Source organism: Electrona antarctica (genome assembly GCF_951216825.1).
Source record: "Electrona antarctica genome assembly, chromosome: 10".
NCBI lineage: Eukaryota > Metazoa > Chordata > Actinopteri > Myctophiformes > Myctophidae > Electrona > Electrona antarctica.
In genome coordinates this window covers 24,531,211-24,549,966 of record NC_136791.1, presented here as the reverse complement: position 1 = coordinate 24,549,966, position 18,756 = coordinate 24,531,211, and the positions used below count along the sequence as shown (strand labels likewise).

Here is an 18,756-nt window from a genome sequence, read left to right as displayed (position 1 = left end):
ACCACAGAGAGCGCCCTAGATTAGGAGAGACGAGGCATTCTTTCTTCAGCGGTAAACACTGCGCATGAACGAAAAGCGAAGCGTATGGTGGCCTTGGAATCCCACTCAAAAAAAAAAAAAAAAAGTAGAATATTCTCATTGAAGATGCGCTAGGACGTGTACACACGTCCTTTGAATCCGTCGGTTGGATTGCTCATGGCGTGTGGGCACGTCGGATGGACTGAACCTGTTAATGGTATTTCTATCTCTGGGACCCCCAATTTAGATTGTAAAATCAATGTTAATTTAACTCTGAGAGTGTACAAATGGAACCAAACGGACCCAGTACACTCTCAGTGTTACAGACCCATAAGGGTCCATTTGATTCCAAAGTATCATTTAGCTGGGGACCCCCTGGAACTCCCTCAAGGACCCATGGGGGTCCCCAGACCCTACTTTGGGAACCACTGGTCTATCTGAGTGTGTTCAGTGTTCATTCTAAGAAATGAGATGATACACCTTTGCGAATTCCTGGTGGTAAAGCCATTACTTTGGTTAGAGACTGATTCAACCTTATATTAACAGACATATTGATCCTCAGCTTCATTGCTGCACAATGCCGCAGCCAGAGAGATGCATACGTTTCATGGTGAACAATGACAGTTCCTCACTGGTATGTGACATTGGAGCATCATTGGTCCAATTTGTACTTCATTGCACAACTGAGAACAATCGATTTTAAGTTAACTTGCACATGACTTGAAAGTCGATTATTATTTTTTTGTCAAGCAGCGCAAATATAAAGTATTAGTTAGACTTGACTACTCAAAGCCTGGCATCCCTACTTTAGGCATGCCATTTTAGATAACAATTTCCCAAAAGAAAAGGTGAAAATAACTGATCTAGTGTTGTAGTACATGAGTCCTCAACTCATCTCGAGTCCGGTCTCTGAGTCCACATTTTCATTTTACTCGGTCTGGTCTCGGTCTCGCCCTTAATTTGACTTGGATTTGACTCTGTCTCGGACCAAGGGACTCGGGACTCTTCCCCCACCGAGTCTACTCGAGTCACGAGTCACTACATACCCATATTATGAGGAGCCCATTCACATTAACATTATAACAGAGCTGTCTGTCTGGCGCTTATAGACAGCTATCTTGTTTTAAGAGCCTGCTCAGGGACTATACAGATGAAAATTCATCTCATCTCATTCAACTCTGGCCCATTTACATGGATTAGAAAAAAACGACGTGTTGATTAATGTACATTAACCCTGTGAAATAAATAAATAAAATTAAGTAACGTGTAGTGTAGCTGACGTGCCTGCCTGCTCTCGCAGTGTTTTCTTAACCTATAAAAAAAAAGATCTGGTCTCGGCTCAGTCTCGCCTCCCGTCGGTCTGGACTCTGACTCGACCCCCCCCCCCCCCACACACACACACTCGGTCTTGACTCACACACTGTTTTTGGTGTAGATACAATAAAAAGAACACCAGTTACAGTTTCAAGTCGGGTCTGGTTCAAGTGCTTACAGCAGTGGTTCCCAATTGTTTCAGCTCAAGACCCAAAAAAGAAATTAAGCCGTTTGCCCGGGACCCAACCTAGTGAAAATAGCAGATCTACAAGCTTACAACGTGCCACAAATCGGCTATTTTCACTACTTCTAAAACATTAGTTTTCTTATTTATGGAATTTCTTTGATTTTTGATTTTTATTTCTTCATGAAATTACCGAAGAAAAAAAATATGATTTAATTTTGTTTTTAATTAATGAAAGGTTTTGCATTTTTGGGAATGTTTTCTTGAAAACCCAGTGCTTGGGAACATTAGGTATAGGATAGAAGTGATCCTAGCATCCAGATGAGGGTAAACATAACTATGTCCATAAGGGGGCACTAGTGCCTTGAAAATACCAAACAGATGTTTTTTTTTCTCCCCAATTCCACTCAGACCCTGGCAGTCATTCAGTGAAGGGTTGTATAAACGCCAATGTTTTCGCGTCACTTAACATAAATGCCACCATTTTAAAATTGATTCTTGCTCGCATAAGATAAGATACACTTTTATTGGTCCCCGCGGGGAAATTCCAGATGGACAAGCCAATGACATGCATGCAGTCTGTCACCCGCTTCCCAGAAGCTCGTAAATATTTGTTTTCAATGAGTTGTGGTGACAAGTGTAGCTTCTCACAGGGTTAGGGTTAATCTATTGTTTTCTTAGCGATTATTCTGTCAATTACTTTTTCAATTAATCAAATAATATGAAATAAATTGTTATCTTTTGTTAAAAAGAAAGAAAGATTTATATATTTATATATGAACAAAGGCATTAACCATTCAAGCATTGTTTTATTCTTTGTCGCACAGCACGGCAGTGCCCAGTGCAAAAACGGTGATCTACAAGCTCACTATGCGTTGCATGGCGCTGTGAGCTTGTAGATATTCCACTATTTTAACAAAAATGGAAAACAAATGTGATTGACTGCTGCACCCCTAGAAGTTGTGCTAAATTTAGTGCAGCCTCTCATGTTTTCAGTGTCTTACCTTTCTCTGTGTCACTGAAATTACAGTAGAATCCCGGTAGAGATCAGCGGTTCTCTCAAGACAGACTCAAGGAATAGAGGGCGGCCGCAGACTCCCTTTACAGACTCCCTTTATTTGCAGATGGGTTCTCAGATTGGTGGTCCCCAAATGAGAAATCAGATGTTTGCCTGGGACCTAAACTAGTGAAAATAGCAGATTTTCACTACTACTTAATTTTTTCCCCCCTAATTTAGGGAATTTCTTTGACTTTTTTATTTTATTATTCATCGATTATTTTTTTATAATTTTTTTTACTATATTTAATTATGTTTTTATTTTGTTATACTATATTTTATTTTATTAATGACAAAATCTAGGAAACAAAACAAAATAAAGGATCCGTGACCCACACAGGGGTCCCGACCCACTGTTTGGGAAGCACCGCTGTAGACCGCTTGTTCCAAGTCTGCGTCAGCGTAGGAGTGTGTTATTGGTGCTTTCTGTTTGCGCCTACTCAGACCCTGTGTGTGTGTGTGTGTGTGTGTGTGTGTGTGTGTGTGTGTGTGTGTGTGTGTGTGTGTGTGTGTGTGTGTGCGTGTGCGTGTGCGCGTGCGCGTGTGTGTGTGTGTGCCAGTTTTAACTGGCGGAGGAAAGCCCTGTGCAGCTTAATTGAAACAAATGAGTGTCTACGGTGGCCTGCAGGGTTCACACAGTGCACAGCCATCCATCTCCTTACTGGCCGTCTTCAACTTTTAGATGTCCCTGAAGGTGGGGGCCCATTACTGTGTACATAGTCTCGAGTAGCCAGACAACTATTCCACAATCTCTGAATGCTGTATACAGTACAGTCTGGAACTACACCTCCCGAAATCCAAGTAAGGAAGCTAAGCAACAAGCTATGCTTAGATGTTTTCTATTTATATTAGGATACATTTGCGCGACTGTAAAGACTAAACGGAAGTGGGGATGAGGCTCCACTTCCGCTTTATATTTTACTCATGATAGATGGTCACAGACATATTTTGATGGGTCCCTTTATTTTTTTGTTTCCTGCATTTTGTTTGTTTTCAAAACTTAAAAATAAAAAGTTCCCAAAATAATCAAAGATTTTCATTGCCATGATGACTTAAAAACAAAATTAAAGATTATTTTCAGTAAGAAGCGATGCGTTGTGAGCTTGTAGATCTGCTATTTTCACTTTAGATTGGGTCACAGGCTAAAGAGTTTGGGAACCGCTGATGTACACCACTATTCATTTTGACGGCAAATTCTGATGTTGTCTGATGATGTAATTTCGGGGCAGTGGTGGCCTAAGAGGGTGGGGAAGTGATTGGTCATCACTCACCCAACACCGCTGAAGTGCCCTTGAGCAAGGCACTGAACCCCCAACTGCTCCAGTGGAGCTGCTTAGTGGCCAACAGTATAAGACTGGTTGTACTGGTCAGCTCCCAGGTTTTAGTGTGTGTGTCTGTCTGTGTTTCTATGTGCAGGGCGTTGCTGAAAATGAGCATGTGTGCTCAGCTACTACCCTGGATAAATAAAGAAAAAACAAACAAAGTTATAGTCTTTTAAATACAATCTCATTTAGTTTTAGTCATATTTTAGTCATCTGAAAAGTTAGTTTTAGTCAACTAAATATCAAAAGATCTGCTATTTTCAGAGCACAACCAAACATAAAATGGCGTTGAATGACATGAATCTCTCACTGATGGATAATGCTTTCCTAATTGTTGTTGTCGTGGTTGTGCCGAGCACCAGATCTGATTATTTGTCATTACTCCCCTGCTCAGGACATTTGGTAAGACGCTGTTTAACAAACATCCAATTACATTGTGTTGGGTCGGTAGTATTGTGGATGATAACGTCTTTAAAAACCGGATTCGATTACGGCCCAGAAAGTAGATTTGTTGCGCTGTGGTAAACAGAGTTATGGGCTGGCGTTTGTGTTGGTTCAGCCATGTGGGCCACAGCACAGCACGGACCGTAGGCCGGTCCACGCACGCCGTCCAGCTTTCACCACAATTTAATTTAGCACCAATTTCCTTAAGGCACCTTACAATTTACAATTTACAATTTACAATTTAGGCATTTAGCAGACGCTCTTAATCCAGAGCGACTTACAATAAGCAAGAACAAAAAGCATGGGAATACATCACATATGTAAAAAGCATTTATCGCGAAACATGCGTAAGCTAAGAACGTGACTAGAACATATCTATATAATGACACTATACATATAAACTATAACTAGAACATATCTATATAATGACACTATACATATAAACTACACATATATGCTATACTATGCTGTACATATATACTATGAAGTGCTATGACTACTATACACTATATACTATGAAGTGCTATGACTACATACAATGCACTTATTGTGCTGTCTACATGACATGCTATAAGTCTGTTTCAAATGCTATATAAGTCTAAGAAGTGCTGTCTAAGGGGGGTAGGGTAAGTGCTATGGGCCATGATGGAGTCTGAAAAGGTGGGTTTTCAGACTACGGCGGAAGATCGGGAGTGATGCTGCAGTTCTGATTGCAACGGGAAGTGCATTCCACAGTTTTGGGGCCAGAAGGGAGAAGAGTTTGGGACGTGTGGAGCGTTGTCCCGGCGTTTTTAGTGAGGGTACTTCCAGCTTCCCTGCGTTGGCTGATCTGAGTGCGCGGGAGGGTTTGTAGGGTTCAATCATGCTGGCAAGATATGGGGGAGCCATACCTTTGGTTGCTTTAAATGCCAACATCAGAGTTTTGTATTCTGTGCGGGCAGCGACCGGGAGCCAGTGCAGGGAGCGGAGCAGGGGGGAGACATGTGAGAATTTTGGCTGGTTGAAGACCAAGCGAGCTGCGGCATTTTGGATCAGTTGGAGAGGCTTCAGTGCACATGCCGGTAAGCCAGTAAGGAGAGAGTTACAATAGTCAAGTTTTGCCAGGACTGTTGTCTGGATTAGGAGCTGGGATGATTCCTGGGTGAGGAACGGTCTAATTCGTCGTATGTTATAGAGTGTGAACCTACAGGATCGAGTGACAGCTGTGATGTGAGTTTTGAACGAGAGCTGACTGTCCAGGACAACACCAAGGTTCCTGGCTGTTGGGACAGACGTTACCAGGGCGTTGTCTACGGAAATAGTTAGCTCCCGCATCGGGCAGGACTTAGCTGGGAAGAAGAGAAGCTCAGTCTTGTCTGGGTTCAGCTTGAGGTGGTTGGAGGACATCCACTGTGAGATGTCAGCCAGGCAAGCAGTGATGCGCTCTTCCACCTGGGTGGCAGAGGGGGGGAAGGATAGAAACAGTTGTGTGTCATCGGCATAACAGTGATAGGATATATTGTGAGCAGAGATGATAGTGCCAAGGGATTTTGTGTACAGTGAGAAAAGGAGGGGACCAAGTACAGATCCCTGTGGGACCCCAGTTTGGAGGGTTCGGGGGGATGATAACAGACCTTTCCAGGAGACCTGGTAGGTCCGGTCGGTGAGGTAAGAGGAGAACCACTTTAGTGCCGTCCCGCCGATGCCTAGATCCGCTAGGGTGTCTAGGAGCAGCTGGTGGTTCACTGTGTCAAATGCTGCTTACCTTACCAAACCTTACTTCTCATTAGTGTCATACCGTTAGTTTGGTGCGGGCAGGAGATACTAGGTTTGGTTTCCTTCAGTTCAAGTACCTATACTGTGAGTCCAACGTGTGGAGTATAGATTTAGGGGCTGGGCCGATATAAAATAAATATCATGATTATTCCAGAGCTCTGCCTCGATTACGATTCATGAACGATTTGAAAAATGTATCCTAAGTGCTATCGGGCAGAAACCTCGTATCTCCATATTTTAACTTGTAACGTGGTTGTGTTTATGCGTCACACAAAAGTATCACGGGTAGCAGATACACAAACTAGAGACGGGGTGGAAAGCGATGCGTTTTGTGCTTGTAGATCTGCTACTTTTTCCATGTATGAATTCAAATCCTGAAAAGTATCAGTTTTGGCCCGACAGAGACGATGCATGGTGGAAATTGACAATCTACAATACAATGTATATAATATAAAAAATAAACTTGATTGAATGAATACTTTATTAATATAATTACAGTGTGCAGTCAAAGTTTATGCTAAAAGGATAACACAAAAAAAGCCCAGAGGCTTGTTTTCCATTTGTACTCAATGCATCAGTACAATACACTACAATGCAATATACAAATCTACGACAAAACATGTTGGGATATAACTCGGTAGGATCGTAAGTAGAATAGAATCATAAGGTTGGAGCGGGGGATCAGAGGATGAGGTGTTTTAAGGAGTTAAACTATATTCACTTGTAAGTGCTTTTCGATCAGTTAACCAACAGGAGCCAGATTAAGTCGGTTATTAGTGTGGTTGCCCTAAAGGGCAACCAGACTATTGTAATTGTAACACTTTATTCTTTATTTACCTGGATTAGTCTTTTGTTTGATGCACTACTCCACCCACTGTTTTGACTGTACGCACTTGAGCCATATCTCAAATTGACCGGCTGCATCGGGAAGGTAGTGCTTGTATTTTTTTAAGAGAAATGTTGTATAGTTTAATTGATATGAATTTATTAGTGAATAGAATTTCCCCATTGACATGAATGGGAAAATGCGATTTTTCGCATTTTCTCACATTCAAGTATTTTTTCCTCAGAGACTGTAAGCACTATAGTTACAAAACTTGGAGGGTAGGTTCATAATAATTACTAAAATTAATCAACTTATAATGTTATCGGTCGGCCTCATGGTGGCGCTATAACAGCCCACTTTACGTTTTGGCTTATAACTCTTGAACCGTAGGTCGTAAAATCAAATTATTTTTTCCCTGATTTCCTTGGGTCATGACGCATCTCCTCATATAGGCCACGCCCATTTGCGTCATGATAGATTTTCCGCCATTTTGAATTTTATCCAAAACACACTTTTGGCTCCTCCTCCTACATATGTTGTCCAAATCTCACAAAAATCGGCACACATGATCTCGGGACCCATCCGATTAAAACACCAACTGCAGAATTTTGGTAGTGCGTATCGTTCGGCCGTAATCGTCGTCCGAAGTTAGTAGGAGGGGCCTATATCACAAAAAATGCCATAAATCACGAACGAAATGTCCAATCCATCCCAAATTTGAATCACATGTCGCGGGTGGTTCAATCAACCAAGTACCAAAAGCAATTCTATTTTCATCCATAGGGGGCGCCGCAAATGCGAGAAATGTAACCGTTTGTCGCAAAAACATGATTTTTGGGGGGATAAATCCCCTCCGAATTACTTACGCATGATCGCAGGGGTGACGCGACATTGCAATTGGCTGGCAATATCAGTGGGAGGGGTATATGTAAGCCACTGCGGCAACCACACTTTGCAATTTTTTAAAATTGCGACCTTTCTAGTTGTCTATGCATCGCTATCGTAATATTTGGTTAATTACCGGTTATTTAGCACTGTAATTTTGGCATTTCCTGCATCCAGACGGGCCACATGCTGCTTCTTTTTTTGTCTTCGGCGTCATTATCCTCCTGCTCTCTCTTTAGGGGTTCAACTGAATTATTTTGTGAATCCCCAGTCATATATTGTCATACTGATGAGCCCTATCTGTTCGGCCATTTGTTTTGCCTCTCATTTCCCCTCCTCCTACGGACCTCTCGTTTTATCTGAGGCTCAATCCGCCCGTCCCAACAATCGGTCATCTCAATTTGTCTACATCAGCGCCGGCTATCTCCCCTCCCCATCTGATGTCGGTGGCAGGCTAAGTGGAGAGGTCTCCTGTGTAATAACGTTAGCATTGATTCACATGCCGGGCCTGCAAGCTGCATGGCCGGCCGCATCGTTCAGACTCATGCCAGCGCACACGTTTTTTTTAAAGGGGACCGACCGGCCCTTTGGCTCTCTCACTATCGGCCTTATCGTCTGTTTGCCTGCTGTAACTGGAAGAGCCCGGGCCCCAGAGAAATCTGGGCACCTTTCTTTAATTCCATTTTTTTTGGGGGGGGGGGGGGTGAGTCTTCTCATGTGTCCACTCCTCCTGAATCCCGGTCTGCAGACGACCACATGCAGGCAAAAAAGAAAAGGAAAGGAAAAAATCAAGAAAAGGCGACGAGTAAAAGAAAAGAACATAGTTTGTGTGTTTCCCCCGAGAAGATGATACTAGGCAAGACGACCAGCGGTCGGCTAATAACGGCTAGGGCCCCCGGATCGTTACCGGCCCTCCTCCCCTCCTCCCCCATAATTGAGTGAGTGTCCGTCACTTTGCTTATGGGCTACAGTAGCGCTCCGTCTTGGCCCGGGCAGGCAGAGAGCTAGCAAGAAGCAATCTGCTGATTGCTGTTTTGGCAGAACTGTCAAGGTCTGTCCTCTGTTTAAATGATGGATAGATGGGAGGGAGGGGGAGGACGGGCAGGCGGGCCGGACGGCCGCAGAGAGTGATCTCGTTGACTTGTGTTTTTCTCCGTCTGAAAAGACACTGGCACGAGAGAGACAGAGAGAAAAAAAACAACTTCTCCTGTTATGTTCAATAACGAAGATCATTACTGAGTTGAAGTGATGCCTTACTTCATCTCCCAGAGGAAATAATTGGTGAGGGTGGAAACAGAAAACAGAATGGTGTTTTCCTCCTTGGTTGGTGCACGTTAGTTGGGAGACAGGTGATGTGGGGAAGAACCAGATTATTATTAACCACTTTAAAACATGGCCTCCCTACTTTGGACATTTTTCTAAAAATACATAAAAACATAGCAGGTGTAAGCTTGTAGATCTGCTGTTTTGGCTACTTTGGGAAATAGGGCTTTAAGTGGATATAATGACGCTTTGACAACTGTGTTTCCTAATGTGGATTGTAGATTGTTATAATTATTTCCCCAGGTGCTCTTTACGTCCCTTTGGGGGGGGGCTCACCTTCGTCCACAAGTCCTGCGTTGTTGTTTGGTGAGCTTGTAGATCGGAAAACAGGAAAAAAAACGGTAAAGTCTCCACTATGGAGCCCTGAGGGACTCCGGTCGACCGGAAGTACTAGGGTTTAAGTGGTTAACCTCCCGAGAGATCACCTTCAATAAATTAGCTTTTTTGTTTGTTTCTTGTTGAAGTGCTTTTAGTGACTTTAGTGACCCCCTTTGTCATTTTCTTTTGTTTTATCCCTGGGTTTTTTTTTTATCTTTTAAATTTTTTTCTTTGTCCTTTATTCCTTCCCTTAGCTGGGTGGAGGGTTAGTGGGAGGGAGGGACGGATGAATGGCAGACTGATTAAACACCAGCGCTTAGGATGCTTTTAATGGAAGGAGAGCACCGGTATCTATCTCTATCTCTATCTCTTGAGAGTGTACTATCGCCATGGGTCCATTTAAATCAATTTGTACACACTGAGTTGAATTCAAACAGAGCATTCCCAGAGAATTCGGCATCCCAAATCCACCGCTGTAGTTTTGTTGCCGTGTACTGTCTGTGCCGTCCCAAAAAGAATGGGGTGAAAAAAAAGGATACAAATAATCCTCTCTCTCTCTCTCTCTCTCACACTCACTCACTCACTCACTCTCCACTACTTTCTTTCCCTCACTCGTGCTTTTGTTAATGTTCCACGGCTGAAGCACAGAGCCCGGGGCGGTGCCATTGTACAGGGAGAGTGGATGGACTTGAAAGAGAAGAGACATCCAACTGCCTGTGTCAATGCTCGCCTTCACTCACATGCCATATTCCAGAGCATTGGTTCACAACCTTTTTATACTGGAGTATACGCATGCTGTCATGCTCATTTCAGCACGGCTGGATAGTCTATTTCAACCAATTGCTTTGTCAGAAGAACTACCTGTAGTAATATAAATATTTCATTCCACTTGTCTTTTTTTCCTCTTTTTTTTTGGGTGACTCCTCTGTGTACCACCAGAGGAGGTCTCAAGTACCACCAGTGGTACTAGTACCCAAGTCGCAGTCCCGCCCTCTACGAGGACCCAGGAAATAATTCCCTGTTCATTTTCCTCATATTTATTTAAAGACCTTTTAAGCGTCGTACAAAGCCAACTCGAGTTGTGACAAATCATGACAAAAAAACAAAAACATTTGGGCCGAACAAATAAAAAAACGGCAGGTTACAACACTTTTTTTGTTGTTTTTCTTCTTTGTAATTATTTGTTTGGTCCAAAATATTGTGTTTGTTGTCATGATTTGTCACAAGCCGAGTTGGCTTTGTACGACGAAAAATACATTGTGAATTATTTCCTGGGCCTGGCGTCGTCATGAAGGGGGGCGGGACTGCGACGCTCTATAGCAAGAGGGTCCAACTTTGCTTTATTTCCCGTATCTGCGTGAGGTGGGCGGACACATTAGACTAGAGTGAACGTGAACACAGCTTATGATCCATTCCTTAACTCCATGGTCACTGAACTAAATACTGGACCCAATCATCACAAGGCACACAATATTTCCAAGATATTCATACTAAAATGGCTTCTTTTAGCGAGACAAATCAGGAGAAAATGTACTTTGTTATCAACCTTTCTTTATCCCAGCAACAAACTCTCGCGAGATTTGAAAGGAGTCTGGAAGAGTCTCTCTGTCCATCTGCAATTTGACGGACGAGTCACGACACATATTTAAGCTGAGAATATGTGAATATTATAACGTGAAATGAATGGAAAATAGCTAAATAAAATGTATGTTCCAATGCTTAATAATATAATTTTCCATAACTGTCTTAGACTCTTGACATTTGCCATATATTAATAATGCTCTCAATGCTCATCCACATGACGTCGTGTTGTCAGCCTGGGAGAGGGTGGTGGGAAGGTCGGGGGAGAAGCAAACCACGCCTACTTTATTTAGGCCATTTGTAGGCTCTGTGTACCATTTTGCCTCTATAGAGCGTCGCCAGGCCCAGGAAATGATTCCCAATGCATTTTCCCCATAGACATTTCAAAAAGTATTTATTTAAAGACGGTTACGCCGCGGACAAAGCCAACTCGAGTCATGACAAATCATGGCAATAAACACAATATTTTGGACCAAACAAATAATTACAAAGAAGAAAAACAACAAAAAAAGTGTTGTAACCTGCCGTTTTTTTCTTCTTTCTAATTCTTTGTTCGGCCCAAAAGATTTTGTTATCATGATTTGTCACGACAAGAGTTGGCTTTGTACGAGGCTTAAAAGGTCTTTAAATAAATACTTTTTGAAAAGTCTATGAGGAAAATGAACGGAGAATCATTTCCTGGGCCCTGGTAGGGGGCGGGACTGTGACGCTCTATAGTGGCTCCAAAGAAGTTCGCTTCTTTGGAGTGTCACGGGGGTGTCACGTGTTCTGCTCGGCCTCCCCAAGAAGTCGATTGCAGTACGTGCAAAACTCGGCTGCCAGAGTGCTCACCCGCACAAAACGCTGGCAGCACATCACCCCCACCCTCAAACACCTCCACTGGCTCCCGGTTAAGTTCCGCATAAACTACAAACTGCTCCTCCTCACCTACAAATCCCTCCATGCCCTTGCCCCACAGTATTTGACAGACCTCCTCAAGGACTACACCCCTGAGCGGAACCTGAGGTCTTCTGACATGGAACTCCTCACCATCCGTCACGCAAAAAGGCGGACCCTCGGCGATAGAGCCTTCTTTGTGGCAGCCCCTGCCCTCTGGAACTCTCTCCCCTTGGAGATTCGCCAGACTCCTACATTGGACTCTTTCAAGTCTGCACTAAAGAAACATTTGTTCACTTTGGCTTTTGGCAACTAGTTTGTTTGTTTGTTTTTTTTTGTTTTGTAAAGCGTCCTTGGGTTTCTTGAAAGGCGCTATATAAATCCAAGTTATTATTATTATTATTATGTCCGATGTTCCAGTATCCTCAATACGTGTATTTTGTGTGTTGCTTTCTTCTTCAGATTATTCGAAGGCTCTTCACCAAAGAAGATCGAGAAACTGAAAACTCTGTTCTGCTACTTCAGGAGAGTTGCACAAAACAGTAAGCACAATGAATGTACTCCTTTAAAATAGCACTTCAGCCATTTTCAACCCTACCTGTAATTGGTCCTCCTCGCTCATTTTCGTCTACTCAACTCTGCGTTTCATTGGTGCGCTATGGACCAATGGCATTGTCTATATGGATTCCACGGTAGTAGGAACCAGAGCCATAGAGTATAGACAAAGTTACGACATTGAGGGGGCAGAAAACAGCCTGCAGGTCACGTGGTTCATGTACTCCAATGTATTCCGTAAACTTCCAGTTTGTCCCTTTTCAATAGACGTCTATGTAGAAGAGACTGGCCCCATGAGGTGAACAGAGTTTTTTTAACGGGGACAATAAAAAAAACAATGTATCAAGTTATAAAAACATGAAACCTGAGACCTGAGAAGGCAGACTGTCTGAATGATTTGTTACACCTGGGAACAATACAGTTACCACTCGTGTAGGCTCGTGTAGTTGCTCTGGTAGAGCAACTCCACAAGTGGTAACTGTATTGTTGTATACTCATATATACGACTGTATATGAGTTACGACAACTGACAGAGTTGTCGTAACTCTGACTTACTCTATGGCTCTGGTAGGAACGACAGCCTTCCTCTTCCTGGAAAGAAGCCAGTGTTCTTTCATGAATGAAAGTCCTCTTGTTTAAATTACCGATGATGTCACTGGTAGGCAGGTTTTTGAACTGTCCACTTGCCCTCCTCTGAGACAGAGTGAGTTAGGCAGGAATGCCACCTTCTAATGTTGCATTAACGAGGCTCAATCATGTGAAGATAAGGTTAAAAATGGGTGACGTGATCCCTTAACTTAAGTCTTCAAGTTGTGAAACGCTGTACATTCTTGTCCGTTTGGAGGAAGTATAACATTTTAAACATGTTGCACAAAATCTCAACCATTCATCCACTCAATGTGAACTTGTGATATAGAATTTTTACATTTTTCAAAAGGTTTCAATAGTGGAGGATGTACTGCTTTTTTTTGTTCTTTTTCTTTTTTTTGTTATTCTTCATGTGAGAAGTTTATAGAACTTAAGTGGTGTGCGTTCGTGTGTGCGTGCGTGTGTGTGCATGTGCGTGCGGATCTCGGCTTTTGTCAGATGTAAGAAAGAGAAAAGGTTGGGAAGCAGCGGTTTTCACTCATTGACGGTGACATGTTCTCCTTCTTTCTCACTCAGGGCCCAAGGGTCTCGTTACCTTCACCAGACAGTGTCTGAGTAATCCACCCAACTGGGAAAGGTACATTATGAACCCTCTGTCACTGTATTACACGGCATTAACGCAATGGTTTGAGACTTTGGACTTGGTATTTCATCATTTTAGACCACTGTTCCCATAGCCTGGAAATCAGACAAATCCCTGGGGAGATTTGTCTGGCACTCCTCAGTTTGAATTACATTTCGCTAACCCCCAGAGTTGTGGGTGACCAATCAGAGCCCACTGTTCAAAGTTTAGACTTTGTTTTGCTGTGCTTGTTGGAATCTGTTTGTAATCGTCCCTTTGGAAATATATCTTCCACAACGAAGTTCCAGACTAATATCTACGCAGTGATATTTGTCTGGCCGACCGTTTGTGGGTCGCGGACATGTTTTTATTGGTCCCCTTATTTTTTTGTTTCCTACATTTAGTTTTTTTAAATTAAATTAATATTAAAAAAAATTATTACCAAAAAAGCAAAAGTAAATCATGAATTAAAAGTAATTTCATGAATAAATAAATTAAAAAATCTTAAAAAATTAGAAAACAAATGTTTAAAGGCCTATTCATAGTCCAGTTTTAGGTGATAAGGTGACCACAGAAACGGTGGTTAGTAAAAACAGATGTGTTTGGGTGAGCGGTGAGTCGCTTTACCACCACGGCGGGACGTCATCGTGTTGTAGTTTTCGATAGTAACCTTAGTTATCACTTAAAACTGGAGTATGAATAGGCCATAAGAGGTGGTGAAAATAGCCGATCTACAAGCTCACAACGTGGCGCGAAGCCACATGTTGTGAGCTTGTAGATCGGCTATTTTCACTACTTTGGGTCCCGGGCAAACATCTAATTTCACTTTTGGGTCACGAGGTTAAAACGTTTGGAAACCACTGATTTAGACAGTGAAGACGGTGTATTTGGTGGCACAACTGAATAATAATAAAATAGAGCATTAAATAATAATTGTGGCACAGATACATCTCTAGAGAATATTTTTTCTAACACCAGTCTGCCGGCGTCTTTGCTCTTCCATGGCTAGTGCGATTTCCCTCAGGGAGCAGCAGGGACTGAAAGGAGTCTTTACCCTCTAGTCATTCTGCTCCTTATCTTCAAAACAACAATGTACTCTCTACCTCCTTTTTTCTTTCCTGGGTTCGGGGTAGGGGGTTAATATCCCCAGACTTTGCCCAAGGGCACCACAATTACCAGCTATATAGGGACATTACGGTTATAGCATTAAGGCCGGGAAAGCATCTGTGTCATTTTAGATGTTTTTTTTTACGTTGGCTGTTCGTTTTTGAGGGGCCCTAGCCCCTCCTATGTCCAGCTTTGAGGGTTTCAAACATTGTACTAATACAAACATTGAATGCCATTGACAATGAATGGCCAGTTTTGAGTGTTTGTGCAAACATAAACATTGAATGCCATTGACAATGAATGGCCAGTTTTGAGTGTTTGTGCAAACATAAACATTGAATGCCATTGACAATGAATGGCCAGTTGTGAGTGTTTGTGTAAACACAAACATTGTGTTAACGCAAACATTGAAGCCAAAAGTGAGGACGCAAATTGTGATTGGCCGCAATGAGATGATGTATGATGATAATAAGAGCGCCCCTCACTTAACTTTTTAATATAATCCGCTAATTGTAAGTAATGTGAACGGTGTCTTTTACCTCACCAGCACAACACCTTGGGGTCGTCTTTCCTATAAGGAAAGAACTAGTATTTTATGTACCGGTATGTTCTGTTGTGCAACATCGAAAAAAACAAATAGCAGATACACACACACACAAGCTTGTGAGTGTGAGAGAACTAGTGATTTAGAAGAAGGCGTCTGTGGATCGGCCTCAGATCTTAACCCCTTTTGGTGTTTCAAGCATTCTGTTATACTCTAGCTATTGAAAAATAGCAGACCTACAAGTTCATAGCGCGCCACTCGGTGGCGCGCTATGAACTTGTAGGTCTGCTATTTTTAAAAAATCGTAAAAATGCGGCACAAATCTTTGAATAGGTATATTCTTTCAGAGCGAACATTTTTCTTATTTCGACATCAGGCCTAAATGGGTTAATGGGTTATGCAATGCTGAGAACAAAGCCTGAAACCGAGTGCCGTCTGTCACAGTTTAAAAAGCATAGTTTAAAAAGCATCTAAAATTCCATTTGATACAGTGAAGTGTTGTGTGTTGTTTTGTTTTTTTCCGCTCTCACTTGTAATCTTAGCATTTGTTTTTATCTGAACTAATGTGAGTTGAATACTGACTTTTTCACAAATGTGTATTTGAAATTGTATGTGTACTGGAATGTTTATTCTTATGTGGACCCCAGGAAGACTAGCTGGTTGCTATGGCACCAGCTAATGGGGATCCTTAATAAAAAAACATCTTAAAAAAAAACAGTGTAAACCAAACCGAGTGCCGTCTGTCACAGTGTAAACCAAACCGAGTGCCGTCTGTGTCACAGTGTAAACCCAGCAATAGTTTACACACCAATGCCTCCATGCCATCATACTGTTGTGTCAGTCCTTAGTGAGGGAATGATTAAAACATTCCCATTGTTCCCATTTTTTCTAGTTCCCAGACGTTGCTGAAGAGGCTTCACATCACCTGCGAGGGGACCATCGAGGATGATGGATATGGCATGTTGCAGGTAGGACCTCTTCACTCTGGAAGGATTGATTGATTTTTGCTCTGACACTGCACCTGTCTGTCTGTCTGTCTGGAGGGTAAAGAGCCAGCCAGCGCTTTTTATACCATATAGAAGCAGAAAGCTTTTTGACCGCCGTTAACAAAGTTATTGCGCACGCCAGCGAGTTCCATGTTTGGGTAGCTGGACGGCACTGGACAGGTTACTGTGTGGGTTAAATGGGCCCTCTCTGCCCCTCATTCTTCCTCTCTCTCTCTCTCTCTCTCCCTCTCAATTCAATTAAATTCAAATAAATTGAAAACATACGTTTTCATTGCCAAAGCAAAAAGTGGAACAATACAATGGTTATGATTAGTAGTCTTTAGGGTGGCTGTGTTCCATTTGATATCCTTCTCCTCTCTCTCTCTTCCTCCCTCTCACTCTCGGGCATAAAAGGGACACAGACATAATATCTGGGTGGGGCATGCATTTCCAACTTGCATCATTCCAAGTAGGCCAGTGCCCAACGGGCACCACCGTAGAGGCTGAATCCAAAAGAAAGTACGCACATCTCTAAAAAACTTTCAGGTGCTGAACAAAAAGATACGTACAGGAGAAGGACATGTAGTTTTGTAGCTCCCACAGGAATTTTATTTAGAAGGATGACAACGTTTCGACCCCTTATGGGTCTTCGTCAGGTAATATGATACCTGACAGGCCTGGGCCGTGGCTCAGCGGTCCAGGCACCTTGACTGGTAATCCAGTCTGGCAGTGCCGCGTATTCGACTCCCGATTCCAACGGCCTTTACTGCATGTCTTCCCCCCATCTCTCTCCCCATTTCCTGTCAGCCTACTGTTTGTCCCTCCATAAAAAAATATATAAAATAAAGGCGAAAGCCACAAAATTCCTGTGGGAGCTACAAAACAGTGTCCGTACTACGTCTCCTTCTCACCGCCATAGAGGCCCCACGGGCACCTCTCTAGTGTCTATAAATGCGTGGAATCTCTGCACATGTGCCCATTATGTCCTGTCCCCCGCACATCTGACTGGAGAACAATGTGACCCAATGTCGACCGAATGGAATTCTCCCAGGATGGTCTCGAATCGCCTTGACCCCATTGGGACATAAAAGTAAACTTCTTTCAGATTTCTCAGACTGATTGGCTAAGATTGGCTTCCAAAGTTCGCAGGAGTGCTCAGTTTCAAACAAAATGCTGCAAATCATGAACACATCGTGTGATTTCCGTGAATTTGTGCACGCACATTCCCACCGAGGAAGAAATGCCATGTGAACATTTTCAATTCAGCCTCATGGTGGCGCTATAACTGGCCTAAAAGTGTTTTTACCTCCAACTGCACAGATCTGTCTAAAACTTTGTATGCACACTCCCTAGAGGCCAAGGAAAAACCTTTGCCTGGAATTTTTCACATCTGCTCTTTATAGCGCCACCAGGAGGCCGACATATGTAAAACACATTTTCTAATATTACTCCTTCAGATTTTATCCAAATTTCACGCAAATCGGTACACATGCTCTCCATAGTCATTTGTTTGATTTCTCATAATCCACCTTCATTGCCTAAGATTGGCTTCTAAACTATTCTGGAGTAGCCCGCTTTGTACCCGTTTTGTACAAATCGCCACAACTACTCAACACAGCGTCCGATCGCGGTGAAACTGTGCATGCATATTCCCACTAGGCTGAGGAAGAAATGCCACTTGACAGTTTTCAAATCAGCCTCATGGTGGCGCTACAACAGGCCAAGCTGCGTCTCACACACACACACACACACACACACACACACACAAAACATGATTATATTACCTAAACATTTTGCCAAACATCACACACACTCCTATCCTCCTGGTGGAGACCTGTGCCCAGAAGGGCACTTTTTCTAGTTTGTAGTTGTTACGTCCCCACCAAAGAGGTCCAGGTGTTATTTTGTGCAAAATTGCATTATTGGCTATTTCCCCTAATATAAGCCCTCAATGGGAGTTGGGTTTTTGTGTTAATTCGCTTATTTCCATCGAAATAAGTAGTTAAGTGTGACACTTGAGATATTATTTACATTATGAAGAGAGGATATACAAAAAAAAAGATTTTTGAGCGATGGAAATAAGCAAATTAGCACAACGCCCCATTCAATTCAATGCAATTCAATTCATTGAGGGCTTATGGTAGGGGAAATGGCCAATAATGCGTCTTTGCACAAAATAACACCTGGACCTCTTTGGTGGGGACGTAACAACTACAAATAAAGGTAAGAAAGCCTTCTAGCATGGAATTCTCCTTTAAGGATTACATCATTATACGGGCAAAGTGATGTATCAGATAAAAAGCGGAGTTTGGAGTCATACAGCCCTGTTGGCGCATGGATCCATTGACACAAAATGGTGCCAATACAAGACTGCCTAGTACAAGCCTATAGTACTGCTTGTGACTTAACGGTATTTGTTGTTCCTTTCCCTTCGTCACATGTACATATTTT

General features: G+C 42.6%; 1 protein-coding gene across 3 annotated transcripts in view; it reads left to right on the top strand.

The window, feature by feature from the left end:
• parga (poly (ADP-ribose) glycohydrolase a) overlaps positions 1-18,756 on the top strand; it is a 74,451-nt gene that overhangs the window by 25,197 nt on the left and 30,498 nt on the right. For all 3 annotated transcript variants that reach the window (XM_079512978.1, XM_079512977.1, XM_079512976.1), the window contains 3 exons: positions 12,366-12,445; positions 13,623-13,683; positions 16,212-16,287. In XM_079512978.1, the coding sequence (XP_079369104.1) occupies positions 12,366-12,445; positions 13,623-13,683; positions 16,212-16,287 (217 nt within the window). The remainder of the gene's footprint in view (positions 1-12,365; positions 12,446-13,622; positions 13,684-16,211; positions 16,288-18,756) is intronic.